Consider the following 26,323-nt stretch of genomic DNA (forward strand, 5'->3'; position numbering starts at 1 on the left):
TGAAACAGTGGTTTTGGTATTTCAGTCATACTTGTGATCGGGATCTTGAAGTGGGAAGTCAGTCGATATAATGCAGTTGTATTTTTTTTTTGTCAGCGTAATCAACCAACTCATTTTTTAGCTTAACTGGTTCAAGGTTTCAGACCTTAATATAACTTGCACAGCAATCTAGTCAAAGGTCTGATCACAAAGAACATGATGGTCCTTGTAAGTGCTCTCACAGGCCAAGTCCGGAGAAAAGTGGATGTGTAATCAACTAACTCAATGTCACTGGGAGAGCCATTTTGCTTTCAGAAACACCATTTAAATATCTATACTGTCATAATTCCCCTTGTGAGATGAAAAAAAAAAAAGTTTCTTCTAGAGTTAGACAAAACAAACCACAAGATTTAAAAGATTATTCCCATGTTAAGATGCATTTATTAAGTTAAAAAGAACAAACAGTGCATAAAGTGTGACAACAAAACAGTTTGAGACATCATTAACACATCAGTGCATTCAAGTGCATTTGTAGCTTCATTCTTCACACACACAAAAAAATCTGCCATCTCCCTGAAAGTTATAGTCACAGAGCCCAGACATTAATATATGATGTTTTTTCTATTTGTAAACTTAGCTTTCAAACCATCTTTTTTTTTTTTTTTTGCGAGCTAATTGGTAAATGTGTCGATTGACAAATTGGGAACTAAACATGGTAGAGAGAATGCTTTTAAATCGGATTTCCATTGATCAAACAGACTACTGGGCAAACAAATTCACCTTTTCAGTAGCTATACATTAAAATTGCAGCTTTGTCCAATGTCAATATAAATAATGTAGTTTGACAAACTGAGTATGGTTTCATTTTGCTCAGCCCCATTTAACTTAAGGTAAACAGTGACTATTAAGATCTATTACACATACCAGTCCATAGACAAATACTGTACTACAACCAGAGGTGGGCGTGTCAATGAATTTTGCTCGTCCGGCAATCATCAACAATTGCGACACTTCCCAACACTCCCATCAGTTATCGTCAATATTTCGAGCCCAAGCCAATTGTAATCCATCAATCCGTCACTGTGCAGCAAAATGAGCGTCATTCAAAGTGGGCATCCGTCAATGCGCCGTCAACTAAATGGGACGTCCTTCATTGACAGATTGCTGAATTTATTGACAGACGAAAACCCCCTTCTGGCAATTAATTAGTTGGGCAATCGGCAACAAAATGGGGCGTCCGTTATTGATAGATTGACGGATCTTTTGTCAATATTGACGCAACGCCCACCTCTGATTACAACTTAAAATTAAGTAGAATAACATTAAAATAGATAGTAGTCTTCAGATAATTACAAGCAGCCAGGATATATCTGTAGAAGGAATGTGTTCATGTACATAATATGGAATAAAATAAAATACTTTTATATGAAGGAAACAAGATGTTGGTCGCTCTGAGCAAATGGTTACAATTGCTGTGAACTAAGGAATGGAAATAGTAAGGAAGAGGGATTTTGCTCATTACAAAGAGCACTTTTCAAAAACACATTTCACTAAGAATGTTTCTCGCATGTGTCGCAGAAAGATAAAACAAACCTTGCTGACGTACAAGACCATGCTTGACAGGATTGGATATCATTTGGAAGTAATCATGGGCAGAAGGAGCAGTGGACGCCCCCCGTCAGGTCCGTGATGGTTCCCTCCTTGATGAGACTTCGCAGGACTTTGGTCTCCTCATTTACATTGTGCATCTTCTGCCACAGCATGAAACTCATCGGCAGCTGATCATAGTAGTGCAGCGGAACTCTTTCCTGGGACAGGTTGTAGCCAAAGCCCGCAAGGCTCACCTCGTCACACAGCAAGCTCGCTAAATTTAACGCGGAGATGCCCAGAGTGGGAACATTCTAGAGAGCAAGACAGGAAACAGACATCATTTCGAGAATCAAATTTTCAACATTAAAAAATGTTAGCAGGTGTCCTAAAATGTGTACGTTGGGAATAATTAGCTAGCTAATGAGCACGATCAGAAACATTTAAGCAATTAGTCAATAAATCCAATTTAGGCAGCATATGAACGCTTTTGTGGGTATTTCACTGATGACCTCTGACCCCATTCTAGCACAAAGGGAGTTAGCCAACTTGTACGCTGGACCTGATAGATGAACCGTCCTATGTTAGCTTAGCGCTAGTTAGCTAATACAACAAATGTGATATGGACTGAAGACATGGATGAATTTTAAAACTTTACCCAAAGCAAAAAGAAGCTATTTTAAAGCAAAAAGGCAAAAACTTTACATAGCTTGACACGGCTGCGTTTTAGCCTTGGAACACTCCAGTATGTTGTCAAAAATGTGAGGCTTGGTAAAATGATTTGGACAAAATATGGTACACTAGGGGTGTTAAAAAAAATCGATTCGGCGATATATCGCGATACTACATCGCGCGATTCTCGAATCGATTCAATAATCGGCAGAATCGATTTTTTTTATTTTTTTTTATTTTTTAGGATTCACACCTTGAGCATGGAAGAATGTTATATGAACGGCACATTAAGCCTTAATATTTTTATTTTAATGCTGTTCAAATGTGAAACAGATTGCAAACTGTTTGTGTACAGTGGCTCACGGTTATAAGCCTCAAGTTTTAGATAAATATATTCATACAAATCTTACAGTGTACATGTACAAATTTACTGATAGTATTTTCTAAATTTGAATGGAAAAAAATCGCAACAATCGACTTATAAATTCGTATCGGGATTAATCGGTATCGAATCGTGACCATTCGTATCGGGATTAATCGGTATCGAATCGAATCGTGACCTGTGAATCGTGATACGAATCGAATCGTCAGGTACTAGGCAATTCACACCCCTAACACATAAAGCAAGTGCAGATTTGGCATACAAGTCCAAGTCCAAATCTCTGAGTTCTGTCTTAACATGTTCGGGATCAAGCACGGCAAAAACAGGAAGGTGTTGCTCTTTTGTAAAGTGTCTTACCTGGTCCCAGCCCCACAAGCGTGTCGTAGGTGGGGAGAATTTGAGCAAATCCAACGCCGTCTCTTTGATGACAAGCGGATTTAAGAGTCTGAAGCTGTTGCGTTCGAGGGGGATTTCCTCTGGAACATCCTGCCAGAAGAATAGCCAGTCCCACAAAGGCTGCGGCACAAAGCACATCCGATTACTTGTTTCTCAATCACATATGCGGAAACATTGACAATAATACTATAGAAGCACATCACAGATGACTGCATTGGGATATTTTAACATGGTCAATGAAAAGGGGAAAAAAAAACTTCACGGGCCAGAGCGTAGACCCAAATTATTTTCATTGCTTTCTTTTAATTCTGTTTCATCAAAAATAGTATTATTGCTAAATTTTAGATACTTGTAGTACCAATACATGTGTGGCAGGACAAAACATATATATTAGAGAACCCTCATGAATGCTACTGCTTACTTATGTCCTACTAGTTAACTCATTCACTCCCGGCTGTTTTACTGGATTTTGACTGATTTTTCAAGGCCCACAGAATATTGTGTTCTATTTCTATAAAAACATTTAACCTACCAAAATAAAGATTAGAGTCTCTTCTTTCATCAGGAAAAAATAAAGTATATTTGTATCCGTTTCCATTTTGCAGCAATTAGCATTAGAATATAGCTAACTTTCATCATTATTAATATTCCTGGTGGAAACACTGGCAAAAAGAGCTTGTTGCAACATGACGATGGGGATGACTGATCTTTTATATTCTGCAACCACCTGCTGGAGTTTTTTGTAATAACTACCATTGCTTTAAGCCACCTCTTCATGTCAGAAGCTGCAGCAAAGCCTTCTGTTTACTCTTGTATATGAAAAACAACAACAACATAAAAACGTATAAATACATTTTTGGGAGTGAAGCAAAAAGTATAAAAAACTTATTTACACGTTTGTGGGTTTGAATTAGTTAAATGACCATATCAGAATAGTAGGGACTCGGGAAAAATAAAAAACAAATAAGTAAAATCACCTGTCCTTACCACAGCGATCTTGTTAATCATAGCAGTGATCCAGCTGACATCTACACCTTTGTAGATCACAGCTACAAACAGAGTTTCTGGGTCAGTGTCGAGCCAGTCAGTGGGCGTGCCTTCTGGATAACTCATCCTGATGCTGGTTCGATTCCCAACGTCAACACTGTACTGCCCTAGAGGCCCACTGTTCAACCTGGGGTAGCCGGGACACAAGGAGGAGGACGGATGGGTCTTGCATTAGCAACACATCACTTCAGTCACACGGACACCCAAAAGGGCTTATTAATGTGTTTAAAGTAGCTTTTAGCGGAATTAAAGCTTGATTCAAAATGTGCAAGGTGAACTTCCTTTATGTGACTCTTCCAGTCTCTCTCTTTTAAAAACTGCTGATATATATATATATATATATATATATATATATATATATATATATATATATATATATATATATATATATATATATATATATATATATATATATATATATATATATATATATATATATATATATATATATATATATATATATATATATATATATATATATATATATATACACATATACATACATATACATATATATAAATATATATTTTTTTTAATGTTAGGATGGGAAAAATTATAAACATGTTTTTCTCTACTATAGCAAGTTCAAATAAATTCCATCAATGTTCAAAGTTAATAAATCATGATCTCATAAACCGTAATGACTTAGAGCACTAACAACAATACATCAAAAATCCTAGATAAGATTTTCTTGAATTGTACCGAACCTTATAATGGTGTCGAAACGATCAATAAAAGGACCCAGCTCCAGGCCTTTCAAAATGCCTCCGTTTCCAATGACCACGCAGCGCTGGCATGTATCAGGACCCTTTGTAAACACGGCTGCATCGTTTGGCTCTGGGAGCTTTCAAAAAATAAATAAAAAAGTAACATTTGAAAGAGAACACACATCACTGAGCTCCACAATAAAATATAGTATAATTTTAAACTGTCATCCACCACTGATTATCAGCGTTACGGTAAATACGAGGAAGCGTTTGTGATAATTAGTACATAATCATGAAACTGCACTGATGTCAAAATGACTGAATGAAAAAAATGAAACAGATCACCTGCTGAAGCAGAGCCGGCACTTTACCCCTCAGCCCTCTGAAGCCAAACGGTGGCGGATACTTGAAGAGGTTGCTGGAAAGTGGCGTGTTCTTCCACAAGAAGGGCTGGGTCACGTGACTGGAAGAGGGGAATCGGGCCAAAAGGGCCCGCCTGGTGCTTCCGGGTTGACATTCACGTCCCAGTACTTTGTGAACGTGTTGGCGCACCAGCTGCGACACAGGTAACATTAACGTGGCTTCATTGCGATCGCAAAGACAAGATAATTACACAGACAAGTCGGGACATGATGAAGACTTGCACATCCAGAAATAGAAAAAAAAAAAAGGCCAAAGAAATCAATCAAACAAACAAACAAATCTTCTATGGATGTAATGATATTAAAATTGCCACAATATCGTCATGTGACGCTATTAAAAGTTGCACATCTATAAAAAAAATTTAAAAAAAAAAAGAGGGTTTATTCCATTTGTGCAATTCTAGAACCCTCTGGTGGTTTGCATATTAGTGCAGTTTAATTTTAATTAGGAATGTTTTAGCCACTGTGGTGGTTACCGCTCCCATGAATCTGTTACAGCAGCAAATACCTTTCAACACCGCTGTCAAAAAAATAATTTTCTGCCCACTTCAGCTGAAGACAGCATTATGTACTTTGCACATGACAATGAAATGTGACATGACATGACCAAGCCTATCTCTTTGTCACTGCTGTTATGTACAAAAACATTGTGATATTTATCGTATTGAGATGTTTGGCTAACCCTACTGCCTTCTTACATCCGAAAAATGTTTCTGATATCTTAGAACGCGGTTTAGAGTGGCTTGTTTTTGCCTCATTTCTTCTAAAGTACATACAGGCAACTCTAAATAAAAGTAAATCTGCTTGAACACCCGATTAGAGGGGGGGGGGGGGGGGGGGGGGTATCCTCACCTTTTTATATTCAGTATCCACATGCCAATCCAGACGTTTCAATGTGTCTTTCCCAGATCGAGATGAAACTATCACCAGACATAACACACAGAAAACTCCGCCCAATAGAAATGCACGTCTGGGTAGAAAAACACAAAACAGAAAGAACAGACATTTTATTTATAATTACCCCCATTTTCTTTTTGCCAACCTTGACTTTTGCATATGGATTAAATGTTTAAAAATAAAACAATAAAAAAAAAGACTAATATATCACCTCATACCTACCAACTTCAGACTTATTCGACTGTAAACGACATCAAATGCTTCACAAACAATTCTACTAACCGTCAAATAAAACAGAAAATACCTAAGATTCAAAAAGTCTAAAGTGGTTAAAGAACTTTCCTGGCACTGCCTCTCCCTTTGCTGAGTATGTAATATGTCACTTTAATTATCATCACTCACATCCGGCATTTTTATTATTATTTTTAACTGTCAACCAGTCACACCACAGTGCTTCTCGAGTGTTAGCTACCTGACCACATTCCAAGTTGGTAAGAGGTCTTTAAGACTAATTCAAAAGGGAATTCACAAGTCACGGTTGTTCAACAACTCACTGGCTATAAATGTAGCAACTAGTCAAGTCATGTTTGGAACCCTAACAGCAGAACTGCTAACACATAGACCAAAGTGCTAGATTATATTATATAAAAATACCTTAAACAACTATATTGAATAAATCAGAGAATATATTCACCTAAAAATGTAGCCTGAAATCAGTTTCCTTTGATTGCATGTTCTTAAAATTGGCTTATATTTGTGGATGAAGTAGCCTGACGTAAATAAAACATATTCACATTTATTTGTTGTGCACCTCACCTGTGTGCTACCCAACGTTTTGGGAGCCTCATGTTCCCGGCATTCACACCATAATAGGAGCTGATCTGCTTTCTCTGATCAGGTGAGGAGCTCGTCCTTTACGTAGGAGAAAGAAATTAGAACTTAGCCATTCACCCATTTATGCATTCTGTGAGGTTAAAAATATTTAATGTGGTGTGCCAACTGTTTCCTGACAACTTGTTAACTTCATACACTTTACTGACACAACAATGATGTTAAAATGTTTATTTAAACACCGGTTGTATGTAGTAAAAGTTTGGTGACATAAGTCAGTCACAAGGCATTAAATCAGACATTTACCAGTTTTAGTGTGTGGTCAACTCCGATCCGACAGTTCCGGGTATGAGCCGATGGTTGCCACGTGTTTCCCAAGAGCACTGGGGGCCTCTCTGACAGAATGGAAGAACAAATCATTTAGTAATTAATAGAGTAGTAATACAAGTAACTCTTGGAGGACGTTAACACAAAAAATATATATACACACATTTAAAATGTTATATGCACCCCCAATAGTCTAAACACGGCACTGTGACCCCGGGTTTACACCGGTTGCGGTTGCGGTGCGGTTGCGGTGCGGTTGCGGTGCGGTCCGGCGACGCAAGCAATTAGATTCCATTCATTCGAATGGTGCACTTTACACCGCTTGCGGGTGCGTTGCGTGTCGACTGCGGAAGGCCTGCGGCGTGCCGCAAGCCTTCCGCAAGGATAGACCTATTTTCTATTTTTGCCGGACGCCGCAGCGGTAGGCCTCCGGCAAATGGCAAGCTAGCACAAAACACATCGAGCGGGACAGGAAGACCGAGGCAGTTTCAAAATAAATTTTCGGTTACCTTTCAGAATAAAACACTCGCCAGCTCCTATTTCGCAAGTTTTTCAGCAAAACGTGACGTGGGCGTCGCCGGGCCATGTGCTCATTCACGGTTTAGACACCAGCGAACATGGACGAGGAGAGGTTTATATTGGAGGTGGAAAACCACAAAATAATATATATCACGGCACATCCTTTTTATAAGGACTGTAATGTATTGTGAGTTTGATGTTCGCGATTGCTTGTTGTGCCCGTCTCGCTTGCCGTACTGAGCGGCAGCCGGACGCGGAAGACAGAAATAAAGAGTGGACCCGCATTGACCCGACACTCGTTATTAATATACTTTACAAGGACAACCAAAAAAAGGATGCTGCATGGAATCTCATAGCAGAAGAAGAAGAAAAGGTTCAATCAAAAGAAGTCCACCTCTCTTTCTGCTTCTCTGTTGAGCACAGACATTCTGTATGTTTGTCGTTGTGAAATGCCACATGATCGCGCGCGCGCGGTCCCGCGAGACACGTTGGGAAGTGGGCGGCGACGGAGCTGCCGGACCGCAGCTGTGCGGAGCCGGTGTGGATTGACAAAAAAATTGACCCGTCCGGAGCACGCAGTCAAGACGCACCGCACCGCAACCGCACCGCAACCGGTGAAAACCCGGGGTCATAAATATTGATTATACTGCGTCTGTTGTAAATCCGCAGTGTGGCACCACACCACAGGGTGGCGCCTCTTTGTTATTGTGTGCATGAGCAACACTTTTTCGTTTTTGGCTGTGAATGTTTTTGACGCCGGGGAGGTGTCCGATTATTGTGATGTGCTGTGGCGCTGAGCACCACTGTTTTTGTTTCTTTATAATAAAAGTGAATCTGAGGACTTCCAGTTACTCTCACGTTTTTGAGGGGGCGGCCATTTTGCCAATTGCTGTTGCCTGAAAATGACATCACAGTTCCTGTGGTCTCAGGTAACGGCCAATAACAGCTCGGCTTACAAAGGTCACATGGCCAAACGCAGAACACAGGTGAGCCGTGATTGGTCAGAACCTGAGCAACTGTGATGTCAGTTAACAAGTGTCAAAATGGCCGGACCCTGAGATTGAGGGAAAACACAAGGATTTAGCTGTTTATTGTTTAATTCATATTCTGTTTGCAACAAAATGTGCTTTGAAATGTCCTGTTTACAAGCAAAACACTTTGTACGATTTTATTTTTTTGTATCATCCTAAAGAGGTTCTGTCGGACAGGCAGGTTGTATGTCGTTATTCCCACGTCATTATAGCTGCGTAGTACCTTTCTGCCAACACAACCTACTTTTATCCCAAAAAAAAAAAAAAAAGGTCATCAAGTAGGACATTTTATTTACTGCCGCTTCTTTGATTGGCTAATTTCCGTTTACGTCACAGTCGGATTTGACCACACAAAATAAATAAATAAATAAATAAAAAAATACAATTGTTTGGGTATGGTAGACATAATGCCACTATAGACATAAGATCGGGTTTGACGAGTCACTCACAAAGAAGACTACATGATAATACGTGCAATACATTATATTCATTCATGTTTGATTTAAGCCATTATCCACATTCACTGGCGCAGAAGTATTGTAATTCTCACGCAATTCACGGCAAAATAGCGCCAAGTAGCTAGCGAGTTGCTGTTCACCGCAAAATATTCACTTTGTTGACTTAAGTCTGGCATCACTGTTGAAGCGTTTGAGCCTTTGTACTACAAATGATGTAGTGTCGTGGCTTAGTGAAAGGATTGTTCAATTGCGGATAAAAGCGCCATTTTTTTTGCATGATGGTTCCTTAGGGTCAGTTATTAAAATTTAGCCTAGGAGCCCTTGTCAAATATTTTTTTAAATATCAAATCCCAAGACTGTCAAAATCAATAAAATATGTGAAAAGCCGCCTAGAATTTTTCAGTATATATACACCATAAAATGACTAGATTATTTCCAAAAATGCTAAATTTGACTTATTTTGACATTATTAAATTAGCAGAACATGAAGTATCATCAATAACACCTTTATTAGAATGAACAACACAAATGCATCAAAGTTTGAAACATAATAATGAGCTGTGCCTTCTTTCTATTTGACACAGTTGAATTTGCAAAGTGGGGAACAGTCCAAATTTGCATTGCTGCATTTGCACGTACGACAGTCGCCTTTACAGGCACATCTGATCAGCTCTCTACAAGCTCTGGAAACCACGGGAATGGTCAGCCAAACTGGCACCCATGACCCTTCTTCCTTGGCCCATCCATAGTACAAGGACAGTTTTTGCTCCATGCTCCAGTGCATGTTGAACATGGACCACAATCCTTGCGTTTGATCATCCCCAAAATGAAGTTTGGTTGGAAGAGCATCTATGACATGAAATTGCTCTCCACTACATAGAAATGAACTATCAACACCGGTTCTATCACCATCACTTGTCCCAGGGCGTCTCAAGGGACATCTCAAGGGTTCAGCAGTGTCTTTCTGGCAAATGATGCAGCAATCCCAGTTTAGTTCCATGTTGATGAGTCACAAACTGTCACACATATATTATAATGGAACAAAATTAATATAGCTTTCAGTCTGTTTAGCAATATTCAAACAATATTCAGTTTGTCGTTAATGACGACGATGACGATGATTATTGCAGAACTGTCAATGGATCTACTGGTGATGCTGAGTTCTACCTTAATGGCTGAGTTCAGTTTCAATGTTCAATTCTACACAAACTGCCACACAAGTAATTGAACAAATTAGCCAAGACAATGGAATTGTGGCACATGGACAGTACTTACAGATCATTGAATCAGTACTACATTTAATTGCTTTTTATAGTGAGTGTCCAATAATAAACTGTATTCTAGACTACTATTAGCTAACATCTAGCTAGCTTAAGCTAGATATAGTTCCAAAAACACAGACCTCTGTGCTAGCATTAGCTGTCTAATATAATGGTCGAGCTAATTAATTTTGCTGTCCCTACTTTGTGTAGAAACATACATATCATTGGTAATTACTATTGTATGTTACTTACCTGAATTGTGTTATGTATTCGTGTACTCCTGGATGCAGCTCTGTGCGAGGATCATCGGCATTCAAAGTTTTCATTTTTTTTAGAGTTAGGCTTTTAGAGTTAGGCTTATTTTATGGGAACAATTTAATGCTTAAAATGTAAACAAAATGTAGAGAAAGCTCTTTAAACAAATAAACATGTTTTCCTATTGGATGGTTCTGCCTATATTTTGCAGTACTTTATGGGGGGTGTACAGCTACCAGGTCTCTTGATACTCCATTTTACACATCATTCTCGAAGTTTAATCATCAGTGGACAAAGTCAAATCATATTCACCTTCTTAAGTGTACAAAAAACAATGTATCACCCATGTTAATCTTCTAACTCAATGATTTTTTTATATATACCAAAAAAACAATTTTTATGTTGTAGATGGATATTTCCAATATCTGAGTTGGGCTCCAAGGCTAAACTCCTTTATTATGTTTATGTTCCATGGAAGCCTCATACAAAACTATTCGCAAAATCTACAAGACTAGCCCGTCAGCAGTGTAATCTGTTTTTGCATGAAACTGGTTTCAACAAACCACGCGCGACCACGATTCTTATCGCAAAATCGTCACGGCTTGGACGGCGACCATTAACATAGAGATCATGCTTACACGTTCGAATCACAGGTTACGTTACGAATTTGCGACAAACGTGGTCTGGTAGCACGACCGTCGACATTTTTCACCTCCTATTCAGTCCTTAGAACAGGTAAACGGATGAAGTCGATTCAACGTCATTGACGTTTGGGCGCGTTTCGTCATGATTGTGAGTGGCTTACCTTACCATGGATTCCAACTACTTCATCGGGACAGGAATTCTCGACTCGAGATCATTTATTTTTTCTGCATTGATCCTACAACAGTCTTATTTCTCTGTTCAACTTGGTGGACTCCAGCGTTTACAACACCGGGCGTGGAGCAAACCACGCAAAACCTCGCGAGATTATGACAATTGGCATGTGGTGCATATTTTGTTGAGTTGAAGTAAAAAGGCATTTTATCTTATCAATCTTGTTCTAATATTGACTATACGACATTTGCACAAATCTAGATACCAGAGATCATATTTTTTCATGTTTGAAAATGAAATGAAATATATTAAAACGATTGGAATTCGACAAACAAGAAAGCCCGTAAAACGTTAAGATTTATGTGAGCTTGGTAGTACAAGTTTCTTTTCCCGGGAATTTGTCTCCCCCTGGCTGTTATACTGTTTGGTATCTTTTTTTTCTTTCTTTTTTTTCCAATAAAATGTAAAAAAGAAAAAAAAAGAAAAAGTGGTGCATATTTTATCCTGACGACTACTGATAATTCCTGTTCAATATATTTTTAATTAACGTCAAGATATTTACATGTTCCTTTTAATATATCTCTTAAAGTCAAGTTTTTATTTATTTTAACTTTTTTTTTTTTTTTACTTTTTTTTTTTACTTTTACAAACTAGACCAGTGGTTCTCCAAACATTTTACACCCAGCAAAAATCCCTATAAAATCCCTTTTTACCCAAAGTACTATCTTCAAAAGTACTTGGCTCACCACAACCACAAATGAAAAATAAATTGTACCCGAATAACCATTTTAAAAGAGTAAATGTAAACTGTGTACTTAACATATTTTATGAGATAAAGAAAAAACAAGTTTAGCCACTGTATGTATTGTATGATTCACAGTTTCAACATCTAAGAAAAGAAAACATAAAAAAATATTTTTATTGTTAAAAGACAAAATCTGTCAGAAAGAATCTTAAGTAGAAACGGTGCTGTACAAACTCACCTTATCTAGTGATTCTGGTTATAATTATTTATTAACTTAGATTTAAGACAAGTCATGATACCCTTGTCATATCTGTCAGTAACAACCTTTTTTTTATGTCCAAAGAAAAGCATGATTCTCCAAAACGTTGACATGATTGTACAAAGCAGAGCCCCTTCTACTGCAGAGGTTGTTTCAGCTCAAAAAGTCCTGTTCCTCCTTTGACGACCTTCCCCACCACCAGGCAGGCTGACGGCGACACGAGCCGATCACAAGATCCTGTCAAGAGGATACAATAAAATATGACAACAGCGTGATTCAGCCAACAGTCACAGTGCACCAGGAATCCACCAACGGTGACTTGGACGCTCACCCAACATGGTCGCCTGTTTCAGGAATTTGTAGCTGGTCTCAAACGTCATCTGCTGCAGAGGGGAGGAGTTGGACCTAATGGCATGCCGGTTCAGTGGCTTATACACCCCCTCAAAACACATGTAGTCCGCTACGAGTGACAGATGTCTGGGGTCCACCTCGATACCTTGAGGAAGACAGAAAAAGTGTGAGCAGAGTAGATTCAGAATTTCTCAGGGATTTTTGCAGCGAGTTCGTTATGGATACCGTAAACTGCAAAGACATCTTTGATTTCCTTCTCTATGACTTTGAGAGCCACTTCAATCCCGTAGGTGTTTGCCATGGCATGGACCTCGTTGGAATAGAGCCTGTTGACATCCAGGATCTGGTGGTTTAAAAAAAAAAAAAAGATGACAAACTGTAAAACATATTTAACTATCCTTTGCATTAACTTAAATACAAAATATGTGCACGTACGTCACTGTGCTCGAACATTTTGTACATGTTGATGCCCTCTGTGTTGAGAAGCATCTCTTTTTCTCCAGTCTTGGTCGTGGTCTCACTCAAAAGGCATCGAGTCAGGCCCCTGGTTTCCATTACGATGGTGCTTTGGGCAAGTGTTGACACAACTGACGTCAGGTCAAAGTGCACCTTGCTCACTGGAAAAGCCAGGTCCACCTGTCAACAAAAGGTGATTGCGAACACTGTAGGTTTAATGATGGGTGAATTTGTTTTACAGCCACTTTGAACCAAGAATACGGTTATTAATACTGTGTGAGTAGAATATGAGTTAAGCAGCAAAATCCAACTGTTTTTATCCATCTCAGGGGGCGGCCATTTTGCCACTTCCTGTCGACTGAAGTTGACATCACAGTTGCTCAGGTAACAACCAATCACAGTTCACCTGTTTTCTGAAGCTAAGCTGTGATTGGTTGTTACCTGAGCCTTGAGCAACATTGATGTCATCTTCAGTCCAAGAATATTCGTATGTAGGCCTGCGGTTATTAATATTACGTTTGTGGAATATGAGTTATGAAGCAAAATTTAAGCGTTTTTATCCTCCTTGGGGGGGGGGGGGGGGCATTTTTGCCACTTACTGTCGACTGAAGATGACATCACAGTTGCTCAGGGCGGCTCAGGTAACAACCAATCAAGGCTCAGCTTCAGAAAACAGTTGAGCTCTGATTGGTTGTTGCCTGAGCCCTAAGCAACTGTGATGTCATCTTCAGTCGACAGCAGGTGGCAAAATGGCCGCCCCCTGAGATGGATACAAAAATGGCTGGATTTTGCGTCATAACTCTTATTCCAAATGTAATATTCATCAGAATGTCATGTTTAGACTAGTGAGGTCACATATATAACATATTATTGTCAAGAAATGTTTAAGGTCGACTTCCACTTCAAAGCATGCAGTAAATGAAAACTTACTTCACACCAGAGTTCATGCGTGACATCGTAGCGGTAGCCCTCTATTGCTGGGTGGCAATTCAGAACAACGTTCACTCTCGTCTGATCGATAAACTCTTCTCCTCCCTGCACTTTTGCTCGTTTCTTTTTCTTCTGCAATTTCACGCTCACGGATTCCGTTTTGGACTCCTCCGCACCGATCTCTGCATTCTCTTGCGCCTCCTCTTCCTCCCCCACATCGTCCTTGTCCTCATCTTCCTCCTCGCTGTCATAATCAACCTACAGAGGAAGAGCGTAGAACCGATTGCAGATCCAGTTATTACATTTTTCCAAGCAATATATTTGAAAACGCTACAATATATTCTGGTACGTGTTCATTCTTGCTCTTACTTCCTCTTCTTGCTTGTCTTTCCTCTTGGCGTCTGATGCGTCAGCGTCACCTTCATTCCCCTGGTCATCAACTATTTCTCTGTCAAGCTCTTCCTCCCCGTCATCATCGGCCTGACAATGCAAATATTGTAACATGAAGAAGACATAACAGCAACGGGTTATTAATTATGAAACATACCCCTGATGTGTTGGCCAATCCCTCGCCATCATTGTCTTTGTCCCTGAGGGTGGCCTTCCTGGTCTCCACAGCGATGGATGCCAGCTTAGTGCTACGTTTTTCAATAGCTTTGAGGAGGAGCTCAAAAAATCTGAGGAATTAGTCGATAACAAGGTGAGGCGGTTTGAATAATTTAAAGCATTTAAAGCTCTTTGTAACTATTTGGCCAAAAATACCTTTACAGTAGCCTTTTTATGACTGAAAATAACACCTTAGCTGTTGACAACGGGTACTCCTGCGAGCCTCTAGATAATAGTTTTCAGACTGGATTTGGGTTCGAATTTCCCACCCTCAAGTGCGCATTGTGTATGTGTAGAAAGGTGTGTGCAGTTTAAAAATAAATAATACACATAAAACTAAATATAATAAAATAATAATTAAAAAAGTAAATATAATTAAAATAAAACAAGACAAATAAAATAAAGAAAATAATAATAATAAAATATATATAATAATATAATAAAAATAAAATAAAAAATAAAATAAAAAATAAAATAAGAAATACGGTGTGTGCGGTTTCATTTTTCATCAACAGATGGCAGTAGTGATTTAAAATGGTATTTTCTGCGTTCAGTAGCTTTAAAGTCTTAAATGGAAGGATGCTGATGGTAAACCTCGTTTCCATGTAGTGGAGGATCTGTTGGGGCGAGAGCTCTTTATCTTCAGCGTAACGGTCAGGAGGAAGAAAGCTGAACGTGATCTTAAACGTCCGCATCTTTGACTGAGGGAGCCTCTCGATGCGCAGGCTCTCGACAACGTCGACTTTGTGCAGGACCTGCTCTCACACACAGACCACAAAATAGATGAAAAACAACAGATGAATGAAAACCACAAAGAAGGATGTCAGATGTCCAAAAAAAAACAAAAAACAAAAAAAAAACAAGAACATTCATTCTTACCTCGGCCAAGCAGACCCTGGTCAGCTTTCTGCGAAGTTTCTGAGCTCTCTTCAAAGCCTTCTTGCTGTTCAGCACTGGAACACTCATCATGGGGGTCTTGATGTTGGAGCTGGCCACCATCAGGATCTCTCGGAGTCTGTGAAGCAGCCAAAGATAACCATTACGATGACATAATACTTTAACTCAATCACTCCCAACCAGCCATTTTCACTGAAGCAAACCCTTTCGGTCCCGGCTGTTTTAATGGATTTTGATTAATATTGCAAGGCACACAGAATATTGTGTTCTATTGCTACAAAAACATGGAACCTACCAAAAGAAAGATTAGAGTCTCTTCTTTCATCAGGAGAAATATTTGTATCTGTTTCCATTTTGCAGCAATTAGCATTAGAATATAGCCAAGTTCCATCATTATTCACAAACCTGTTGAAAACACTATCAAAAAGAGCTTGTTGCAACATGGCTCTGGCTGATCTCTTAAACTCTGCTGCCACCTGCTGGCTGTAGTAACTATCATTACTTTAAGCCACCTCTTCATGTCAAAAGCTGCATCAAAGCCTTCTGCATGCTCTTGCATAAAAAATAAATAAATAAATAACGTATGAATACTAATAAATTGACATTACCGAGGGATCCCCAATGTGACGTTCATCTCTCCCCTGCCAGCAAAGTGGAAGGTGTTGAGGGTCATCTGGGTTGAGGGCTCCCCAATGGACTGAGCTGCCAGCAGGCCCACCGCTTCCCCTGGATCACACAGTGACCGCTGCCACTTGTAATGCAACAGCTGCCGGAGTCTAGAGACAAATAACGGCAATAATAATCACAATATCTAAAAAAAAAAAAAAAGACATCCCTAATTATCAGTGTCACATACTTGTCCTCATCCAAGCCGTGTTCACTCAACATGTCTCGATTCTGCAAGTATTTCTCTGTGATGTCGTGAAAGTTTTCCGAAACCGATCCAAAGCTTACGTCAGGCCGAAACGCGCTCAGGCTGGGCTCAGGGCAGCGCGAACACTTTCTTTTGTATTTTGATCGTCCAGCTACATCAAGCGCACGCCACTGTTCGATAAGCTGGAGACAGATGATCAGTGCCGATAAAAATGTGTAAAGATGATCATATTTAACACTTAAAAAAATAAAATAAATTAAAAAAAAAAATGACAGGAGTAGCATACCTTCAAAACAGCCTCATCTCTGCCATTCACATTTTGTCTTGCACCTTGTTCTGTCTGCTTCAGTTTGGCCATCTTCTTTTGGGAAAACAATAGGAATGCTCCTGTAAAAAATCACAATAAAATAAGATGACTGTGGTTAGTAGTGGTTTGTGATATAAAGCATAAGTAAGATTTGAAATTTGGCGAGATTTAGTCATATGTACCTCTGCGAGGACAAGCCTGCTCTCTCTTTGCTTTCCAGCGTTGTATGGCTGAAAAATGTTGACTGGCAGCTTGAGGGTCCAATCGTGCTAACACCTCATCCAAGCCCTGCGACTTACTTATTACCTACAGTCACAGCAGAATGTTTATCTTTCAACTACACAAAGGTTCCAAGTAATGGCTTAATCCAAATATGTTTTTTTTAAATAACATTTTGAATAATTTAAATAATTGCTGCTGTTTCTCGTTCATTAAAAATGAGAAAAATAATGTACTGGTTTTAGCTTCATACTTGATGCTAATTTACATAATGTACACATACCATCAAGCACCCACGTGAGTACAATTAAATCATGCAAAACCTCAAATAATGGCATAATTGACTACATAGACTTTTAGCGACAAAATTTGTGTGTAGTACAATTTATCCCCAATGGGCAAATTTCAGCACCGTGGGGCCCATCAACTACACTTTCACTGTAGCAGCCATTTTGGCCAGTGGCACACACTGAGGAGGATGCACTGAATTTGACAAGGCTGCCATTTTGTTAATGTCCGTCAGGAAATTATTATTAGAATATTTGCATCAACCGCAGGTTTACCTCAAAGTTGTTCTCTATGAAGGGAAACTGCCTTGGCTGCAGGAACTGCGTCTTAGGAATATCAAGCCCATCTTCACCATACAGGAACTGGACTACAGATCCATCACTGTCCCTCACGGTCAGATCATACTGGACCACCAAACCCTCCAGATGCTTAATAACACACCTACGGAGGGAAAAAAGGAAAAATACATGAGATAAAACAAGAAGTAATACAACCTTTGCGGAACGTAACTGTCAGGGTTACCTGTTTGACATCTATTAAACACAACACAAAAAGGAGTGAAGACACTCAGTTCAGGGCTCGCGAGGAGAGAGGAGAGGAACTGACTGACAATTCACTCCTGCACTCTCTGAAGATTCCTCTCCTCACCCTCTCTATTTATTTGGTTTTTCACGCCCCTAGTTACATGGGTGTTCCAACCCTAAAAATGCAAATGCAAGGCATAGTTGGAGTGTACTTGTTTGTCTATGTGTTGTGCATGTGAGTAGAAGATTACTGAGTACGTGTGGTCAAGTTTGCAATCTTAACAGAAAACCTCAGCAGACTGGCTCAAACCATTCTGCTGCGTTAGATGTTGTGGTTCTTCAGCTTTTTGAGTCATCTTCAAATAGCCAGGCTATGTGAATGTGAGTGGGAACAGAGCAAAGTTTTCTTCATTGCAAGCAGAAGCAGTTCTTCATTGCATGAAATGTATGATAATATATTATTTACAATTATTAATTAATTAATTTATTTATTTGTTATTATTATTATTATATTTGCAATTATTAACCTTTTTTCCCTCCTCATTTCTGCCTGCCTCTCAAGGGTGGATTTACCTCTGCAGGTATCCTGATCTGGACGTTTTCACAGCAGTATCCACCAGCCCTTCTCTGCCAGCCATGCAATGGAAAAAAAATTCCTGATGGAAGCATGACCACAAAGTTAACAGTGCTTATCCTACAGTCTCATTTGTTCAATTTTTAGCAACACACCTGTGGTTTGATGCCTGTGAGGAACCTTCCGGAAACAAAACCCCCAGCACCCGGCGCTGGGTCATATGGCTGGAAACAGGGCAATGATTTCCCAGAGGGCATCAGCGGAGGTCTACGACCCTCTAACTCAATTTGACCTAGTAGACACGAGATCTGTGACATGCACACAAATAATTGAAGCGGTCAACCGTTTACAAGTGGAAGGAAATGTAATGAATTTCAATCTCGGGGAAATTTACCTGCATAGTGTTGACGGTGGAACCCTTGGCACCTGATTGGACCATCAGTTGGAGGTTGTTGTCTGGGAAAGAGGTGTGAAGGCCAACTGGCATACACACCTATAAGAGAGATCAGATTGGAATTAAGCAGCTTTCCAATAGACACTTTAAAGTTACAATGAACAACACACCTACAACTTTTCCAAAACAAACTTGTTAACCCCTAAGAACGACGTAAAGACGGTGCCAGTCTTCAGCTGTCGCATTTACTGTTTGTGTGTAGCACGTTTTTATCCCCATGGGCCACGTTGGAGCACAATGGGGCCCATCAACTACACTTTAATGTAGCAGCCATTTTGGCCAGTGAAACCCACTATGGAGGGTACACTGAATTTGACAAGGCTGCAAAATAAGTACAAGCCCATCCCTAAAAATAGAAAAGTTGAACTGTGACCTTGTTAATGTCATTGTTCACTTGGTTGGCCACTTCTTTGAATTTGTGGTCAGCCATGCTAAAATCTCGCTGGTCTGGGTTGAGGTGAGCATCCTGCCAACGGCTCTTGGCCTCCGCTTCCTCCACGTCGGCGGGGAGGTTGAATGCTGCCTGGAGGGCCTGAGAAATGGAAAGACATCAATACTGAAACCCCTCCCTGAGTTATTATCTCCATCTTGGAAACATAAAAGAAACACATAGCAGACTTCAGCTACTGTTGGGTTTCTAGCTGTCATTTACTGTTTGTGTGTAGTCCAAATTTATGCCCAGCGGCCACGACGGAGCACAATGGGGCCCACAAACTACACCTTCACTGTCGCAGCCATTTTGGCCAGTAGCACCCACTGAGGAGGATACACTGAATTTGACGAGGCTGCAAGATTTTACAATGCGTATGTTGCACTGCCATGTCACAAAGTCGACGTATTGAAGCAAACAAACAATGCGGAGGAGCTGCGTGAACTCACTTTTGTACCAATTTTCAGTGATTCTCGGATAATGCTTTTCCTCTTTTTGTTGGCACCAGGTTTCACCAGAATGTCTTCAACACCTAAAAGGAAAAATAAAATAAATATATTTATATTATAATCAATAATAAAATAATAATAATTATTATAATAATAAATACATATTTATTATAATAAAATAAATAGAAATATGAAAGTAAATATTTTCAAATAAAATATACTTATATATTCATACTATAATCTATAATAAAATAATAATAATAAATATTTATTATAATATAATAAATTTATTATAATCAAAAATAAATATAAATATTACGTAAATTAAATACATTCAAATAAAATAATTATTATATATTCATATTATAATCTATAATAAAATAATAATATTTATTATAATATAATAAAAATAAACAAATAATAAAGTAAAATATATTAAAATAAAATAAATATACTTATGTATTCATACTATAATCTATAATAAAATAATAATATTTATTATAACATAATAAACTTGTATTATAATAACAAAATAAATATAAATATTAAATGACTTAATTTACCTAGAGTGAATCCTCTATATAATTGAAGGTAAGCCGTAAAGAGTCTGGCCAGACAGCTGAGCAGTTTGCCGCTGGTCTCCCCACCATAAAGTTCATAGCAACAATGGACCAGACCGTATGCAGAGGAGCCATAGTGAGCTTTGTCCAGAACGCCCACTAACAACTCCCCCTGACGGATCACCACCTAACAAGTACAATACATTTTTTAATTGAATTTAACAACATGCTGCATGTTTACATTTCTGAAGCCAACAAAAATGTGCGCGGCGCGCATGCACCTGCGAGTCACACATGGTGTCAGGTTGATACCCCGGCGTCGCTCGTGGGGGAACTTGGATCCATGCTTTGCTGGGGATTTTTGATTTCCCAACCAGATTTAAAGGCACAGCCTTTTCTGGAATAACATTGAGGAGGAGGGTGGACACCACCTGTAAAGAGGCAAGGTACTGGTTACATCTGCTTTATATGCGTAGTTCGCAGCCATTAAACCAAGTTCATGCTGTGGGGAAAGAACTAAGAATATGAAGTTTTTTGTTGTTTTTTTCAAAACATATTTGGAGCAAAAACTTCAGAAATACATTTATTTTAACAAGTGTTTTTTCTTAAATGTATTGTTACGTAATAGTTAATTATGACTGTAGGTCTGATGATAATCAGCTGAAATTAAAATTTAAGAAAATTATTATTATTATTATTATTATTATTTATCTTGTAATTTCAGGATGATTTTGCAGGGAATTAAAAAGTCAAGCATCACAGGTGTCACACTACCTGCTTTCCTGTCCAGAGTTTCTGTGGCTTGAGTATTGCAGGGCGGAGAAGTTTAATGCGGCCTGGTTTGTCAGTCAGTCCTCTGTACACAAGCTCCGTGTACTCATCTCTTGTGAAGAAACAGCCTCGAATTGTCATACGTGTGCCTGAAACCATGTGATCCTGAATCAGACCGGCCAACGGCTTTCCATCCTAATGAAAGGAAGAATGAACTAGTGATGAGTATGTAAACATACGATACTGTGAAAAAGTGTTTGGCCCTTTCCACATTTCAGTTTTTTTTTTTTTGCATATTTATTACACTTAAAAGTTTCCAATTATAAAGCCAATATTAATCTCACAAAGACAAGACAAAACCAAATGTGATTTCTAAATTATGATTTTTCTATAAAAGAGAAAATAATATAACCTATCTGACCCGCTGTAAAAAAAAAAAAAAAGTAAAGCAATTAATGACATGGGAGCACATGGTTTATTTCTACAACTGCTCGTGTGTACTGCATGCATGCATGTATGAATCTACCTTTGGCACAAGGTATTGCTGATTGGTGCTGACTAATGTGTAGGCCTCAGCTCGACCAAGCTCGCTCTGAGGGAAATGAGCATTCATCTCATCTCCGTCGAAGTCGGCATTGTAAGCTTTGCAGTTGGCATAGTGGAGCCTCAGGACCTTCAGCACAGAATAAATAAAATCAAATGTAGTAAGAGTCCAAAGTGATTGAAACTGTTAACTAAATAGATTTACAGACCTTCTCTCCTGGCAAAATGCGTGCACAGTGAGCCTGTATTGACGGCCGATGCAAAGTTGGCTGTCTGTTCAACAATAAAACATCTCCGTTCTTAATATGACGGTTCACCTTGAGAAACAAAGACAATCACATGGCAGCTTAGGCAGCATATTTCATGTTATGTCCACGTAAATTCCCATTGATGTAGCGGATTGTCCAACACGATGACTTGGTGCTGACTCACTATTTTCATTGGCATCTTGTGTGGACCCGGACAAGGCGTCAGCAGCTGCTTCGCAACCGCTTCTCTCTGTGCAAAGTTACTGGGCGACAAGATGGTTCTCCTGCCGTCCTCGCTAATCAACATCGTAGCACCGGGGTGGACATTCGGCCCGTTCAGGACAGCCTGGCGAAGCTCCTTCACGTTCCACGGCGTGACAGGTTGTGGGTAGGTCAACTTTGTGGCAAACACCTGCGTAAACGTCACAATCGAAAGTTGTGAAAAAACTCAACTGTAGGAAAACTATTTACAGCATAAGAGCATTATTTTAAGGGGATGAAAAAAAAAAAAAAAAAAAAAAGACTGAATCAGGCATACCATGGGAATTCCTATCTCATTGGTTCCGATGTACATATCTGGACAGATGACAGATCGTGCAGCAAAATCGACTCGTTTTCCCATCATGTGTTTACGGAACAATCCATCCTTTTTCTCCAGGATCTTCAAAGGGGAAAAAAGGGACAATTAATCATTGAAAAGTAAAAAAGAAATTTGAAATGATGATGCAGTCAAATCATCTCTTCTGGCTATAGAATTAGGATTGCAACATAGATCCATCCATCCATTTTCTTAACCACTTGCTCCTCACAAGGGTCGCGGGGGTGCTGGAGCCTATCCCAGCTAGCTTCGGGCAGTAGGCGGGGTACCGTACAACCTGAACTGGTTGCCAGCTAATTGCAAGAAACATAAATATAATAGGGAATAAATATAGAATGTTGTCACTATTATTCATTATCTCAATTACCGGTATGTCTATTACGTGATAACAAACTAGTTGTGATTTATTCATGATTTATGGTACCATACAAGCGTAACTGACTTCACTTTTTAGAATTGTGCTTATGACAAACTGTTTGCATGAATGAAAATTAGAGATGGGTGAGTAAAGTACCAATACCAGGTATCGGTATTAGGCCTTATTTTAAGGTAGGAGGGGGGATATTTTGTGTCAAAAGTACTTGTGGTATCTGTACTTGGTATCGGTGACTACTGGTATTGGACTGGGGGAAAAAAGTGTTATTGTACGTCCCTAATGATAACATTATTATAAAAAAAGTAAATAAATAAAATTTCAAATAACTAAATGACATTTTTGGGGGGGATATTTATTTGTTGCCCTGCGATTGGTTGGCAACCAGTCCAGGGTGTCCCCCGCCTACTGCCCAGAGCCAGCTGAGATAGGCGCCAGCAGCCCCCGCGACCCTTGTGAGGAATAAGCGGTCAAGAAAATGGATGGATGGATGGATGGATATTTATTTGTTTATTATTGTAACTTGAGACCGTTTGTATTACTGGATGCTTTTTCTTGACACGACATACCTGTCTGACGCCAGGGTACTTTTCGGACATCAGTTTGTCCATGTCACTGTCAAAGACAATGTTGACATGGGTCTGAAGGCGAATCCAAATATTGTAAAGTTTGTCTGTTAATGTCATTCCGGGAATCTCTGACAGAAATGACTGGTCTGTCTCTTCAGTTGCCTGAGACTGATACAAATAAGACAAGCAAAATGAACATTTATTAAAAGAGAGGGCTGTTTGTTTGTTTTTTAACACACAAAATCTTACCTCATCCTTCTGAATACCTTTCTCAGTAGCCATGAGAGAAAGCACTTTTCTTACGGTGATACTGTCCTTCATGACGGCTTGCATGTTGACCGTCTGACCGTTGGTAAACATCTGGTCACCCAGTCGATTGATTGGACGGTACCTGAAGAAAGACGACTTTGTGGTCACACGTCTTGAAGCAAAACCATGCGCAGGTTGTCATTAAAAGGGCTACGTGTGTTGTACCTGCACGGCGGGACCACCAGCAGCTCCAGGAAGAAGAGATCCGGTGAGAACACTTTTTCCTCTTCATTTGAGTTGTCCACCAACCCAGAAAACAAACACCTGAGGAAGAAACCTGGAGAGAAAAGACAGATGGGTTAGGTAAAACATTTCATTCTCACATCTGCATTGGAAAAACATTTGAGCATAATTGAAATGAATTTAAATGCCATTAAATACAAATAAATAAATAAACCAAAAAAAACAAACAAACACTAAGTTACCTTACCTTCATTCTTCCAGAGTTTGTTGATGTGCTCTCGAGCAGTGCTGGCAGTCAAGTAGGCTCGGTCTCCCATCAACAGGTCCCCTAGAGAGAAATCCAATCAAAATAGTCAAATCTATTCAATTTTTGTAATCATTCATCCATTTTTCTGGGACACTTTTGTTTGCACGAGACGTAACGATTATTAGAAAATGACAAAAAGACTCACCGTCATTTTTGAGAATGGTTTGCGTATCAGGCGGCAATGTGACGATCAGCTTACTGTTGTGCTCACGTCGTATGGTGAACCGCTTGCTCCTGTTTGCACCCACAATTTATTTTAATTGTTGTAATTATGTATGTACGACAACACAAATCTCTGCAAAGTGACACGGAAAATAATAATCATTATTTATTACCTGCAGTGGGGACATTTCCGACCATTCATGTGAATTTTCCAGAAATCATTGATCAAACTGGTTTTTCTTTCAACAAGGTGTTTTATCTGGGGGGGGGGAATAAAGCCACACATGAAAAGGGCATGTCCAAATGGGTTATATTGTTGTAATTGATGTGAATATACATTTATCACCATATATATTTATCACAATATTTTCATCCATCCAATAGCTAGAGAGTGAATGCGTTTACTGACCGGTTTGATGTTTCCTGTGCTTTCAGTTACGCCAACTGAATCTGTGAACTTTTTGAGCATCGCTGCAATATCGTCACCAGTGGCTTTGGCATTCTCCTCCAGAAACTATCATAACAATGTTATAAAAAAATTTAAAAAAACACTCGGAACAACTAAGCGAAACCTTTACCACACTTTGTGAGGAATAGTGTAAAAATGTTAGTATCGTGGAGTCGTATGCCTACAACAACTAAGTTAAACCTCACCTGGTTGAGAACTTCCTCACACTGGTAAACCTGCTGCATGGCTCCATGATCCAATAACTTCAGTTGGTTCAACAGCAGGTGGACAGCTGCTCGTGGACATGTTAACATCTGGCACGTCAGACATGACCCACGAATCAACAGGTACAGTCTCTGAAAGTGAGAAAAAGCACGTCAAAAACAGAAGTAGAAACTAGAACAGAGTATACGTTTTTTTTAAGACTTTACAGGGTAATTCATGATTCTTACGTCGAAAAATAGAGGGTTGTATACAGGAAGTGGAAGCTCTATATGTCCCAAGTGTCCTGGACAGTTGTTGAAGTCCTGGCAGCAAGTTGAACATGCCTGATGGAACAGAACATCACAATATTGCTTCTTTGTTGTAAACAATATAGACGACAACCTTTTACACATTTAATTTACCTCTTTATTGTCTGCTGGTCCGAGGGCTAAGTCATACAGGCTATTTGGGAGCACATTTCCAACACCATCAAGCAACCTTGGATTGGTGATCGTTTTTACACTCAATTTCCTAGACAGGACCAAAATATCCAAGTTACATTTGCAATTTACTGACAACTACTGTACTTAATAATTTGACAAAATTGCGCAGTTTAAATGTGACATTCGAAGGGCGCACGAGTTAATAAAAAATAAGATAGCATTCCACCTTTAAAATGTTTAGTCACATGCTGTAAGGAAGCCCAATAGGGGGAAAAGGGTCTTTTCGTTTACATCAAATTTTGAACTTCAATTTTAGCACGAACAGCTAACCTCACCTTATCTCTTCGGCAGAGTACATGCCAAAAGACATGCCCTCCAATCGCCGCCATGGTACTTCTTTTCTAAATAGCATATTTGATGATTATCCAGAATCCGTAATGTTTATTATTACAAAATCATCGCAAAGTTTTCTGACCACAGGCGACATGAGGTCGCGGTACTGTTTTCTCCCACGTGCCTCATGGGCCTGTTCAAAGTGTGCGGTGGAGGGGGGTGTAGGTTGCACACATATGGTTAAGATTTAAAACATGTAATTTCAGATTCACAAAAACTAGATATTAAAAAATAAAATTATACTAAATATTATACTCGAAG

At 39.2% G+C, this 26,323-nt stretch overlaps 2 protein-coding genes and 3 non-coding genes across 8 annotated transcripts; all 5 read right to left on the minus strand.

The window, feature by feature from the left end:
* Positions 1-388: 388 nt before the first annotated feature.
* Positions 389-11,731, minus strand: st3gal5 (ST3 beta-galactoside alpha-2,3-sialyltransferase 5). 3 transcript variants are annotated; one of them, XM_077532630.1, is made up of 9 exons: positions 11,583-11,731; positions 7,227-7,315; positions 6,906-7,001; positions 6,045-6,162; positions 5,116-5,325; positions 4,771-4,907; positions 4,004-4,190; positions 2,978-3,136; positions 389-1,880 (listed from the first exon to the last, which is right to left on the minus strand). In XM_077532630.1, exons 3-9 carry the CDS (start codon positions 6,935-6,937, stop codon positions 1,626-1,628), a joined length of 1,098 nt encoding a protein of 365 aa, XP_077388756.1. In that variant the 5' UTR covers positions 6,938-7,001; positions 7,227-7,315; positions 11,583-11,731; the 3' UTR covers positions 389-1,625. The 3 variants fall into 3 exon arrangements, with proteins under 3 accessions (XP_077388756.1, XP_077388755.1, XP_077388757.1); XM_077532629.1 differs by having other exon boundaries at positions 11,578-11,731; XM_077532631.1 differs by having other exon boundaries at positions 1,675-1,880; positions 3,994-4,190; positions 11,578-11,731.
* An 852-nt stretch (positions 11,732-12,583) lies between these two features.
* Positions 12,584-26,193, minus strand: polr1a (RNA polymerase I subunit A). Of its 2 annotated transcripts, XM_077532585.1 has the most exons (37): positions 26,005-26,193; positions 25,649-25,757; positions 25,475-25,570; positions 25,229-25,378; positions 24,984-25,088; positions 24,748-24,833; positions 24,558-24,646; positions 24,353-24,433; positions 24,088-24,199; positions 23,863-24,004; positions 23,614-23,781; positions 22,612-22,734; positions 22,258-22,485; positions 22,035-22,142; positions 21,809-21,955; positions 21,286-21,477; positions 20,793-20,942; positions 20,515-20,698; positions 19,952-20,034; positions 19,446-19,604; positions 19,013-19,111; positions 18,774-18,926; positions 18,618-18,700; positions 17,796-17,961; positions 17,196-17,319; positions 16,993-17,093; positions 16,689-16,888; positions 16,441-16,608; positions 15,815-15,950; positions 15,530-15,690; positions 14,877-15,006; positions 14,699-14,809; positions 14,330-14,587; positions 13,379-13,579; positions 13,169-13,286; positions 12,924-13,088; positions 12,584-12,829 (listed from the first exon to the last, which is right to left on the minus strand). In XM_077532585.1, the coding sequence occupies exons 1-37, from the start codon at positions 26,079-26,081 to the stop codon at positions 12,729-12,731; spliced, it is 5,064 nt and encodes a 1,687-aa protein (XP_077388711.1). In that variant the 5' UTR covers positions 26,082-26,193; the 3' UTR covers positions 12,584-12,728. The 2 variants fall into 2 exon arrangements, with proteins under 2 accessions (XP_077388711.1, XP_077388710.1); XM_077532584.1 differs by having other exon boundaries at positions 23,614-24,004.
* On the minus strand, positions 17,600-17,735 carry LOC144026448 (small nucleolar RNA SNORA5). The gene has a single exon (XR_013285158.1). It is a non-coding gene; the product is annotated as a small nucleolar RNA SNORA5 (small nucleolar RNA).
* Positions 19,263-19,398, minus strand: LOC144026449 (small nucleolar RNA SNORA5). Its single transcript, XR_013285159.1, has one exon. It is a non-coding gene; the product is annotated as a small nucleolar RNA SNORA5 (small nucleolar RNA).
* On the minus strand, positions 19,726-19,862 carry LOC144026450 (small nucleolar RNA SNORA5). The gene has a single exon (XR_013285160.1). It is a non-coding gene; the product is annotated as a small nucleolar RNA SNORA5 (small nucleolar RNA).
* Positions 26,194-26,323: the final 130 nt, after the last annotated feature.

This window comes from Festucalex cinctus, chromosome 9, assembly GCF_051991245.1.
Source record: "Festucalex cinctus isolate MCC-2025b chromosome 9, RoL_Fcin_1.0, whole genome shotgun sequence".
NCBI lineage: Eukaryota > Metazoa > Chordata > Actinopteri > Syngnathiformes > Syngnathidae > Festucalex > Festucalex cinctus.

Coding starts and splice junctions, on each gene's coding strand:
- st3gal5 (XM_077532630.1), bottom strand. CDS start 6,937: ATGAGGCTCCCAAAACGTTGGGTAGCACACAG. Junction 4,191..4,770: donor CGTTTCGACACCATTATAAG/GTTCGGTACAAT, acceptor CGGCTACCCCAG/GTTGAACAGTGGGCCTCTAG. Junction 3,137..4,003: donor TGATTAACAAGATCGCTGTG/GTAAGGACAGGT, acceptor TTTGTGCCGCAG/CCTTTGTGGGACTGGCTATT.
- polr1a (XM_077532584.1), bottom strand. CDS start 26,081: ATGCTATTTAGAAAAGAAGTACCATGGCGGCGATTGGAGGGCATGTCT. Junction 25,379..25,474: donor ACAACCCTCTATTTTTCGAC/GTAAGAATCATG, acceptor TCTCACTTTCAG/AGACTGTACCTGTTGATTCG. Junction 18,927..19,012: donor CCACCGTCAACACTATGCAG/GTAAATTTCCCC, acceptor TGCATGTCACAG/ATCTCGTGTCTACTAGGTCA.